This window comes from Colobus angolensis, unplaced genomic scaffold (genome assembly GCF_000951035.1).
Source record: "Colobus angolensis palliatus isolate OR3802 unplaced genomic scaffold, Cang.pa_1.0 Scaffold174, whole genome shotgun sequence".
NCBI classification, from domain to species: Eukaryota; Metazoa; Chordata; class Mammalia; order Primates; family Cercopithecidae; genus Colobus; species Colobus angolensis.
In genome coordinates this window covers 1580377-1592851 of record NW_012114866.1, presented here as the reverse complement: position 1 = coordinate 1592851, position 12475 = coordinate 1580377, and the positions used below count along the sequence as shown (strand labels likewise).

The 12475-nt window shown below is 37.1% G+C and overlaps 1 protein-coding gene across 2 annotated transcripts in view; it reads right to left on the bottom strand.

The window, feature by feature from the left end:
* The window catches only part of GRM5 (glutamate receptor, metabotropic 5), a 588169-nt gene that overhangs the window by 95686 nt on the left and 480008 nt on the right, over positions 1-12475 (bottom strand). For both annotated transcript variants that reach the window (XM_011938475.1, XM_011938476.1), the window contains exon 5: positions 3259-3505. In XM_011938475.1, the coding sequence (XP_011793865.1) occupies positions 3259-3505 (247 nt within the window). The remainder of the gene's footprint in view (positions 1-3258; positions 3506-12475) is intronic.

The following is a 12475-nucleotide window of genomic DNA, read 5'->3' as shown; positions in this document are numbered from 1 at the left end:
TCCCCCGCCTTTCTTTCTCATTGCACCTCTTGGTTTTTATATTTCTCTGCTTCTGAAATGTTTTTCTCAGCATGTGTGTTTGTATATGTAATTTATTTGATTTAATATCTGTCCCTTCCTTCCCCTTACTCTCTACCTCCTCATGTCTGCTCTTCCTTAACTGGCCACAATTTAAACCTAGAATATTCTAAATAATTTTAAAAATAAATTTTATATATTGCTCAAAATCAAAATAAACAAAATATATTACAGTAACAACAACAAAAACTTCTATTAAAGCATTTAAGGTAAACTAGAGAAAGTCAAGGTTCAATTGAACAGAAATAAGGAAATTTCTAAATGGCTCTAACTCTGAAAATTAGAGAAGATTGTCTTCAGATGATAATGAGGGGTTTATTCAAGGGGCTTAAACAGGGTTGTTGTTAGAGAAAAGTGAAAAATCATTTGGAGAAGACTGCAGAGTATTACATTTATGTGGATCCTAAGGCTGTTTCTATCTGTAATTCCAATGCTAAGGTGCTTTTCCTAAGGCTGTTTCTATCTGTAATTCCAATGCTAAGGTGCTTTTCCTAAAAAAAAAAAAAAAAAAAAAAAATGTAATTCTTAAATGTGTGCTAAATTATCTGTGGGTTGGCATAATAGATACTCCCAAGCCCTGGCCTATAATAGCAACAAAGCACTTACAATGATCTGTGCCTTTGGGGTTGGATAATCACAGAGTAAAGAGAGATCACAGAGTTAGTTAGACCAAAAACATGAATGGCACCTAATAATGGAACACTTTTATACTACATATTAATGCATTGAACCATTTCAAATGTAATATAAGAAAAAAAATGAAGGTAAATTTTTACTTGATGATTGTGCATGAGATTGCATATGTCCTTGCCCTGTTATTTAATTGACCATACAACCTTAGGCATGTCTCTTTCTTTCTATGACACAGGTTTTTTTATCAGGAAAATCTAACAATCTGCAAGTGTGTGCCAGAGTGAGTTGCTATCTCTTTCAGCTTCCTCTGTTTAGGATCCTCCTCTTTTAACTCTTTAACTCTAGAGGATTCCTTAATCATCCCAGGATCCTTTGGTTTCTCACTCAGCTGGGAATACCTTTGATCTGGCAGGATGCTTTTACTCCACAAAAATAACAAACTAATGTCTACAAATAAATTTTTTCAGAATATAGTGTTTTTAAAATTTTGATCCTAGTTGATTAATTGGCAGGCTGTTGTATCAGATTAGAAGTTGAAGCCCAGGAGACTGAGTTAAAATTTTGACTCTATCATTTACTAGACTGTATTTTTGAGCAAGTCATTGAACTTTTGTAAGATTTGTTTTTTTTTTTAGCTGGAAAAAAGAATGGTAACATTACTTACCTCATAGGTTTAAAAAGTAGAGCACTTGGCTTAGTGTTTACCTCAGAACACACACTGAATATATGCTACTTATGTAAATGGATTATTTCGAGAAACAAAAGGTGGTAAATCACCTTTTCCTGAGTCCGCTTCATGCCCTTAGAGGTCAACTCTGATAATTTATTAATGGGTTAATGTTATATTCAAACCTAGTAGTGCACTCAAAGCAATCCTGAATTCCCAGAAATTGTTTGCAAAATTTTAAGTATGTTGTACTTGAAAGAATATCTATAAATTTTGTCTGAGTCTTGAAGGGATGATTGTTCCAATAAAGATTAAGAACCCCTTACAACATATTTGAAGGATTATGAATAAGGCAGCCATATTCTGCCTGATCCATCAAGGTTTCCCATTGGAATAGAGCTGGACCTTCTGAGGCATCTCCTCCCTTTCTGGTTTGTGGAATGGGTTTGGGTACTTGACATAAAAACTCTTGAATTGGTGGAGCTACAGTCGTCAAATTCTATCAACAAGTCCCAAGCTGATGTCAGTACTCTAGAGATGCACATGGGAATAATAAATTCCTGTGCAGATATCTGGGCCCATGCCTTGACCTGAGCCTAAAGACTGAACTCATTGGTCAACCTTCCCATAAAAGATTTACAACTGTGAAGTTTTGTTTGGCCCTGAGAAAATGCTTGTATTTTTTCCTTCATGGATATACAGAAGAGCCAAAAAGTAGAAAACAACATGTGAAAAGTCAGCTTATTTTGGCAAACAGCCTAGTTATAGCAATATTCTTCAAGTCTGTAGAACAGAAAAAAAAACCTAGGTTTTTCACTTGGCTGTATGACCTGAAACTAGCTATTACCTGTAAGTCTGGTATGTGAAATCATAACATCTGCATTTGGGATAAGCTCCAGTTCATCTTAGAATATAGAATATAGAAGTGTGCTAAACCAAGGTTGCTGACAGAATGTGTGGGCACATGTGGTGCGAGTTGTTGAGGATTTATGAAACCTCTTGGCAGGGTCAACTACAAACAGAGTGTATAGACAGCTTTCCAAGCACAGTTGTTAAGTGTGAACTATTGCTAGAAAAGCACTGAGAGACCAAAGGACCCTATTGTTTTGATACAAGGCTGAGTGAAGACTCAACCCTGCCACAACTCAAAATATAATTTCAATGGCATGATTCCTTATAGATTAAAAGTGTCTACAAGTCTTAAATGACTGTGTCGAGTCATTTAAGAATTTGCAGTAGAAGATAAATGTGAATTCTGGTAAGTTCTGGGTACTCAGTGATTTCTCTGGGGACTGACCTATAATTATGAGTTTATGTTCTTCAAGTTTCTCTATTAATAATGAAAGGTAAAATTTCAGAGAAAAAAACAATTTAGTCCCTAACAAGGAAGAAAGTGATCCAGCTGGAGAATAATAAAATAAAATATGACTTATAACTCACTTGCTGTAGGTACAGCAAACAACAGAACAGAACCTCAGCCCCATTTCTGGATTACCAGAAATCAAATTGCTCCTATTTCAGAATAGTTCTATTGCACAAGAAAATAGCCGAATACAGGGAATAACATGACAAGCATGTGCAGAGAAACCACAGAGATGATTTTTATTTATTTATGATCATGTGAGGTTCCTGTCTCTTAGTTTAGGTGACTGAAATGTGACAATTCCCAAAGCACATTTTGACATCAGCACCAATGCTTTTTTCCTGGCCACAGGAAATGGGGCTTCTTCTCTCTCTATCTTTGCTCATTTGGGATGTCAGGGAAGGGGAAACATGACCAGGAATCCTAGATTAACCACAAAGGAGAGAAAGAGACATTTCAGGATCAAGTGTTGGCTGTTGTTCAGTCTCTACTGTCTAGAGGAGAATCATAACAATACCTTCCTGGAGAGTCTCCGTTCTCGTCGAATAGGATCGTATCTCCAGAAACCCCAGTAAAATTGGTTTTCATCAGGGACTCCAAAAGTTTCCGTCCATCAATTGGCTTCATTGCATCACAGAGTCCTGCATAGCCTGGGCAGAGGGACATCTGCATGTTGTGGAGCCCATAGGCCATCGAATAGATGGCGTTGATCACAAATCCCATTTTGGAATCCTGAACATGATGTGTTTTCAGAGTCAGAGAACCTGTTGGGAAACAAATTAAGCATAGCTTTGAGATACAAATCTACTCTCATGATATTCCTGGGTACTGAATAATGGGTTGCCTGTAATTAGAGAATGCACTGGAGCAAATTTATCAGAGTTAGAACCATGGGTAATCCTGAGAAACAGTACCAACATAATGGGCCTAATATCTTCTGTATTCAGGTTTTTCTTCCAAAACTCTGAAAAAAGTTCTGAATCACCAACAGTAGCAAGATCCACTTTCTTCCATAACCAAACTCTAAGTATGAATGCAGGGTAGAATTGTATTTCTGTACCACAAAATGTATCTTAAGGACAGATTCATTTCATTAGTATCAGCTGTGATAATATACCTTTTTGGTTCAGAAATCCTCAACAAACCTCCAGTTTCTAAACTATTATGTTCTCTTACCTGGCGATATTCCACCATCGATATAAATTTACCTATTTAGATTTATCGCCCAGTACCTCTAATCTCAAAGCATATGCTCTCTATAAACTGGCCTATTTGAAAGTTATAAAATATAACATTTAAATTCCTTTAATTCATTAATTAATTCAGTAAACATTTATTAGAGTCAGAATATGCACAAAGCTGTGTAATTTATCATCTAGGGAAAGAAAGAAGATTTGAATATGGAGCTGGTACATAGGAAACTTGTCCAATAACAGAGATAAATTATGCAAATACAGTGAAAGGTAGAAGATAATAAATCTGTAAAACCTGTGGAGGTAAAATCTATAGAGGCCCAAAGGAGTGAGATATATCCCTTCCAATAGAAGGTACTTGAGAACTAAGGAACTACAGGAACTAAAGTTTGTTATTGATGATTGATTTGACAAATATGGACTTAGTGCCTATTATTTCTAACTGCTTAGAATTTGCTCCGTGTGAGGGACATCATGCTGAACAAGACAGACGTGATTCTTGCTCTTTTACTTAGAGTCTAGAGGGCAGATGAGCATCTATCTAAGCAGGCAATTACAATGTGTTTTGATAAGGGCTGAGATAGGACTGAATAGTGAATCAGACCTGGAAGCTCTCGGAAGCTGAGCTTTAGGCTAAATATCAATCAGATGAAAGAGGAGAAAGAGTGATCCAAGCATTTTTGAAGAATAACAGATAAGATAGAGCATGCTATATTTGGGAGACTTTAAGGAAATCAATGACCAGCACAGAGAGTAGGAGGTAGGAGAAAGGAGAGAGCTGAAATGGTAGAGGAAGGCAGAGATGATTAAGCCATGTTAAGATTGCTGCATTTTGGCTAGGCGCAGTGGCTCACGCCTGTAATCCCAACACTTTGGGAGGCCGAGGCGAGTGGATCACTTTAGGTCAGGAGTTCAAGAACAGCCTAGCCAACAGGGTGAAACCCCGTCTCTACTAAAAACACAAAATTAGCTGTGTGTGGTGTCGCATGCCTTTAATCCCAGCTACTCAGGAGGCTGAGGCATGAGAATTGCTTGAACCTGGGAGGTGCAGGTTTCAGTCAGCTAAGATGGCACCATTGCACTCCAGCCTGGGCAACAAGAGGGAAAGTCAGTCAGTCTCAAAAAGAAAAAAAAAAAAAAAGGTTGCTGCACTTATAAGAGAATTGGGATCCACTGAAGTGTTGAAGCTAGGGAGGGACATGATCAGATTTCTGTTTTAGAAAGACTATTCTGACTACATTGTAGAGAAAGGTTTAAAGGGCTGTAGGAGTAGGGCTGTCAGGGAAACTCATTAAGAGGGAATGCAGTGATCCCAATGACAGAAGAAAATGTTCTTGCCTGTGGTAGAGGCCACAATTATGGCAAAGTTGTCTAGGAATTGAAATCTATCCAGGTCTGGTGATTGTAGAATAAATAGGGTTAAGACATATAGGAAAAGTGTGGTAAAAAAAAAAAAGGTGAAAGAAAATGCTGAGGTAAAGCCAGAGTTTATCATTTTGGAAGAAATGTTTCCTTTAAGATAGTTTATTTTCCCCCCCAACAACAAACAACAACAACAACTCTCCAAAGATAGTATGGTGCTTTATGGCTTCCCAAATTGTAGAGGCCTATTATCTCCATCTTGATTGCTGGCCCAAATACTGACACCTTAAATTTCCCCAGTAGAGAGTCTCCCTAGAGAAACTGGCATAGTTCATTCTGACATAATATAAGATGGGAAATCCTGCTTCCATCTCAGGACTAGACAATGGTCCCAGGCTACACTCTAGGCAAATCTTACAATTTCCTTCCCCACACAGACAGGATTCGTATTTCATTTTACTTCACACTGCTGGAAATTCCATTATTCTAGTTGCCAAGTCAAACAATTTTGAATCACTTTTGACTCCTCTTTCTCCTTCATACCTCTTATTTATCTTCAAAATTTATGTGGAATTAGACTACTTAGCACTAATCTACTTCTACCAGACTCAGTATGTATCCTCCCCTGTCTAGATTATAGCAATAGTCTTCTAACTGGTTTCCTACTTTCTCCTTTTGCCCATCTTCCTTGCACTCCAGCCTGTTTTTAGCACAATAGCCATAATAATTCCCTTAAACAGAAGTCAGATCATGACAATCCTCTGATCAAACTTCCCAGTGACTTTTTTCTTATTACTAAAAGTAAAAGCCAAAGTCCTTGCAATGGCTTTCAAAGACATACAGAAGCCTGCCTCGCGGTATTTCACCCCCTTTTCCTTTGACTCAATCTCTTAATATTCTTCCCATAAATTATTCCACCCTAGACACACTGACCTTCTCCCACATCTTCAAATATGCTAGGCATGCCCCTGCCTCTGAGCCCTTGTAATTGCTGAGTCTTCTACTTGGAATGCTCTGCCCACAAGATTTGTGCAGGACAGTTCTCCAAATGGCCTTGGACTGACCAAGTTTTCCTCCCTTTCTTGCTTGTAGTTCTCAACAGTAACTGTATGATGGTCTGATAATGTAATTGACTGAGATAGAGAGAGACTGGCTAGAAGAGCCTAGGCTCTGTTTCAGTCTCACCAGAACAGAATGTCCTTCAAAGATTTAACACAGTAAGTCATGTGACCCCAGGATATAACACCCAGTGCAGGCTGCTTTCCAGGGTCCCTTGTCTGCTATGCAAGTGGGTTACATGCAGTTGAGACTCCATCCACCCTAGGCAGCTTTCTGAGCCTTGAGGGAGCAGCTCACAATGAGTCCTAGGCTTCTGATGTTTTTTGCTGCCTATCTGTAAGTAATAAACCCATTTCACATAACCTGCATATGAGTATGTTCTGTCACACAAGTTGGTAACCAGTGCATAGTGAGCTTGCTTCACAAGTCACAGAGCATGTTTCCTTCCCAATTTATGACTTTACTCAGGCATTATCCTCTCTGTGAGACCTTCTCTGGATATCCTGTCTAAATTGCATCTCTCCCTCCCCCAACCAATACTCCCTATCTTCTTTTGTGACATTATTTTCACCTTACCAACACCTAACATATTTTATAGATTTGTCTTATTATCTTGCTTATTGGCTATCTCAAACACTACTCACTAAAATATAAGCTCTATAAAAACAGGGAGTTGTTTTGGTTTGTTTGTTTTTGTTTTTGTTTTTGTTTTGACATGGAGTCTCGCTCCATCACCCAGGCTGGAGTGCAGTGGCGAGATCTTGGTTCACTGCAAGCTCTGCCTCCGGGGTTCACGCGCTGGGACTACGGGCTCCCGCCACCACGCCCCACTAATTTTTTTTGTATTTTTAGTAGAGACGGGGTTTCACCATGTTAGCCAGGATGGTCTTGATCTCCTGACCTCGTGATTGGTCCTGCTGGGATTACAGGCATGAGCCACGGCACCCAGCCCTGATACTTTCTTTTTCGTTCTCTACTCCGTGCCTAGAACAATGTCTGGCACACACTTGGCCACCAATAAATATTTGGTGAATGAATTAAATTAACACACTGTCTTCTCTAGACTACCCTTCTATTTTACTTTTTCTCCCTAATCCTATACTAATACTAGTTCTAACCATTTTCTTCCTCTTACTTTTATTTAGGTTCAGGGGTAAATGTGCAGGTTTGTTACATGAGAAAATTTTGTTGCTGAGGATTGGTGTATAAATGATCCTGTCACCAAGGTAGAGACCATAGTACCTGACAGGTAGCCTTCCAAACCATAACTGCCTACTACCCTTCCTCTTCAAGCAGTCTCCAGTGTCTGTTATTTCCATATTTATGTCCATGTGTATTCAATGTTTAGCGCTCACTTATAAATGAGAACATGTAGTTTTTGGTTTTCTATTCCTGCATTAGTTCACTCAGTTTTTGAGTTTTGAGCTTGATCCATGTTGCAGCAAAGGACATGATTTTATTCGTTTTTATGGCTGTGTAGTATTTTATGGTGGGTGTATATGTACCACATATTCTTTATCCAGTCCACCACTGATGGACATCTTGGTTGATTCCATGTATTTGCTATTGTGAACAGCACTGTGATGAACATATAAGGGGATGTGTCTTTTTTACAGAATGAATGCTTTTCCCTTGCATATACACTCAATAGTGGGATTCATGTCTGTTCATATTATTTGCCCATTTTTAAATGGGATTGTGTTTTGTCAATTTAAGTTCTTTACACATTCTGGATATTAGACCTTTGTTGGATACATAGTTTACAAATATTTTCCCCAATCTGTGGGTTGTCTGTTTACTCTACTGATAGTTTCCTTTGCTGTGCAGAAGCCCTTTGCTTAATTAGGTCCTATGCATCAATTTTTGTTTTTGTTGCAATTGCTTTGGGGAATTTAGTCATAAATTCTTTGCTAAGGCTCATGTTCAGGATGGTATTTCTTAGGATTTCTTCTAGGGTTTTGATAGTTTTAGGTCTTACATTTAAGTCTCTAATCCATCTTGAGTTAATTTTTGCATATGGTGACTGGTAGGAGTCCAATTTCAATCTTCTGCACACAGATAGCCAGTGATCCCAGCACCATTTATTGGATAGGAAGTCCTTTCCCCATTGTTTGTTGTTATTGACTTTGTTGAATATCAGTTCAGTATAAGTATGTGGTTTTGTTTCTGGGTTCTATATTCTGTTTTACTGGCCTACGTGTTTTTCTACCAGTACCATGCTGTTTTGGTTGCTGTAGTCTTGTAGTATAGTTTCAAGTTGGGTAGTGTGATGCCTCTGGCTTTATTCATTTTGCTTGATTTGAGGTCTTTTTGGTTCTATATAAATTTTAGGATAAATTTTTCTAATTCTGTGAAAAATGAAAGTTTGGTAGAAATAGCAGTGTATCTGTAAATTACTCTGAGTGGTATTGCCATTTTAACAATATTGATTCTTCTTAACCATAGGCATAGAATATTTTTCCATTTGTTTGTGTCATCTCTGATTTCTTTCAGCAGTGTTCTGTAATGCTTATAGAGATTTTTCACTTCCTTGGTAAGTAGTATTCCTAGTTATTCCTTATTATTTTTTTCTTTTTTGGCTATTTTAAATGAGATTGTGTTCTTGATTTTGCTCTGAGCTTGGACGTTATTGGTTTACAAAAATGCTACTGATTTTTGTATGTTGATTTTGTATCCTGAAACTTTACTGAAGTTGTTTATCAGTTCTAGAAGCCTTCTGGTGCAATCTATGGGGTTTTCTTGGTATAGATTCATACCGTCTGCAAAGAAAAGTAGCTTGACTTTGTCTCTTCCTATTTGGATGCCCTTTATTTCTGTCTCTTGCCTGATTGTTCTGCCTAGGACTTCCAGTACTACATTGAATACAAATGAAGAGAGTGGATATTCTTGTCTTGTTCCAATTCTCAGAGGGAATACTCCCAGCTTTTGCCTGTTTAGTATGTTGGCTGTGGATTTGTCGTAGATGGCTCTTATTATTTTGATGTATGTTCCTTTGTTGCCTAACTTGTTCAGAGTTTTTCACATGAAGTGATGTTGAATTTTATGGAAGGCTTTTTCTGCATCTATTGAGATGATCATGTGGTTTTTGTTACTTCTGTTGTTGTGGTAAATCACATTTATTGATTTGCATATGTTAAACTAACCATGACTCCCAGGAATAAGGCCTACTTGATGGCAGTTAATTAACATTTTCATGTGCTTCTGAATTCTGTTTGCTACTATTTTTTGAGGATTTTTGCATATATGTTTATCAGGAATATGAGCCTGTTGTTTTCTTTTATTGTTGTGTCTCTGCCAGGCTTTGATATTAGGATGATGCTGGCTTTGTAGAATGAGTTAGGGAGGAGTATCTCCTCCTTGTATTTTTGGAATAATTTTAGTAGGACTGATACTAGCTCTTCTTTGAACATCTGGTAGAATTTGGCTTTGATTCCATTGGGCCCAGGACTTTTTTCAGCTGGAAGGCTTTTTATTTCTGATTCAATTTCACAATTTGTTATTGATCTGTTCAGAATTTTCATTTCTTCCTAGTTCAATCTTGAGAGTCTGGGTGTTTTCAGAAATTTACCTATTTCTCCTAGGTTTTCTTGTTTGTGTGCATAGTGATGTTCATAGTAGTCTCTGAGAATATTTTGTATGTCTGTGGGGTCAGTTGTAATGCCACCTTTGTCATTTCTAATTGTGTTTATTTGGATCTTCTCTTTTTTTCTTTATTAACCCAGCTAGCAGCCTATCAATCTTATTTAATCTTTCAAAAAACAAACTTTGTGTTCATCGATGTTTTGTATGGATTTTCACATCTCAATTTCAATCATTTCAGTTCTAATTTTGATTATTTCTTATCTTCTCCTAGCTTTGATGTTATTTTGCTTTTGTTTTTCTAGTTCCTCTTCCTTTCCTAGGTGTGATGTTAGGTTGATAATTTGAGATGATTCTAACTTTCTGATGTAGGCATTTAGTGCTATAAACTTTCCACCTAACAATGCTTTAGCTATGTCCCAAAGATTTTGGTATGTTATGCCTCTGTTTTCATTAGTTTCAAAGAATTTTTTGATTTCTGCTTTAATTTCTTTTTTTATCCCAGAGTCATTCAGGAGCACATGGTTTAATTTCCATGTAACTGAATGGTTTTGATAGATTTTCTTAGTAATGATATTTAATTTTTATTTTGCTGTGATCTGAGGGTGTGTTGGGTATGATGTCAATTTCTTTGAATCTGCTTGGACTTGCTTTATTCCTGAGCACGTGCTCATCTTAGAATTATGTGCCATGTGCAGATGAGAAGAACATATATTCTGTTGGTTTTGGATGGACTGTTCTGTAGATGTGTAATTAGCTCCAATTGGTCAAGTGCCGAGTTTAAGTCCAGCATATCTTCATTAGTTTTATGCCCTGATGATACATCTGACATTGTCAGTCGGGTGTTGAAGTTCCCCAAGATTATTGTGTAGCTTCCTAAATCTCTTCATAGATATCTAAAAACCTGTTTTATGAATCTGGGTACTCCAATGTTGGGTACATATACATTTAGGATAGTTGAGTCTTCTTGTTTGTATTGTAACTCTTACCATTATACAATATGTATGTTGTCTTTTTAAAAATTATCGTTGGTTTAATGTCTGTTTTATACAAGAAAAGCTACCCCTGCAGTTTTTTGTTTTCCATTTGACTGATAGATCTTTCTCCATGTCTTTAGTTTTAGCCTGTGGGTGTTGTTAGTTGAGACAGGTCTCTTGAAGTTAGCAGACAGTTGGGTCTTGCTTCTCTATCCAACTTGCCATTTTATGCCTTTTAAGTGGGGACATTAGCCCATTTACACTCAGGATATAAATTGATATGTGAGAATTTGATCCTGTTATTGTGCTAGTAGCTGCTAACCATTTTTAAAGGATCCAAGAACACTTCCTTCATGAAGACCACCATGATTGCAGATATTAAAATTAAGTTGCACTTTGAACTCTGGATCATTTTCTCTAGACCTTTCTCTGACACTCTATATTCTTTGTTATAGAATTGTGGAAATACTTTAGGGGAGCAGAGTTGGAAACTTTCATTTCCTAGGTCAGTCTTATACTTACCTTTCCCTATTTAACATGCTAAGTAAAGAAGAGTTTTCTCACTTGATTGATTCTATTTCCAGAAGACTGGGTATTCAGTGGCAATCTCTGAGGCCACACTTAGGTGCTTTACCTTGACCCTAAGCCATGTTCTGCAACTCAGCCTCCCAATCACTATCAGAGTACAGCAGTACATGTTTTTCTGACTGTTATAAAAGGTGTTGGTTTGAGTCTCATTCTTTTATTTTTCTCTCTTATGAACAGGGTATGGAGATCTATGTTTGAATCCTGTTGTGTCTTCCTGGCTCTGTGACTTGGACAGGTTACTTCAGTTACTTAACATTCAGTTTAATCATCTGCCAAATGATGACCCTCATTTTACAAGGATGATATGAGAATTAAATGTTATAGAAAAGTCATAAGTATCTCACACAGAGCCTGGCACAAGATGCTTCATAAGTAGCAACTATATCAAAATGTAAATCATACTAACCTTTAGTAACTATATATTTCTGGTCAAGACTTTAGAGTATAAAAGTAAGTGAAAGGTCTCACCTGATGTGATACCCATTAGACTCTCGGGCAATCACTGTTTAGCTTTTATTTCTGATTTTTATTTATGCCTTGTCCACAATAGACAGCAACTGGCACAAAGACAAATTTGAGCCTTTTTAATTTGTAAATTAAATCACAGTGTTTAGGGCATGGTTACTATACTGTTTATTGAATTGAATGGGGAAAATATTGACAATTTGCATTTGTTTGGCACTTTTCAGCATAATTTTGCATTTATCTGTTATGTGCCTCAACACTGCAAGACAGACATGGACAGCAGAAATTATCCACACTGTATATATAAAGAAACTGAGCTGTAGACAAGTGAAGTCGATTTCCCATGGTCACTCAGAGAGTAAAACTCAAAAGTAGACAGAAACTTCCAATGTCATGACTAGTTTTCTTGTTATACTATATTGTTATTCTTTGGAAAGAAGAAATCCCTGTATCACCTTTTAAAAAATTATTCTAAATAAGAGATAAACTTAGGGAAAACAAATGGTAACAA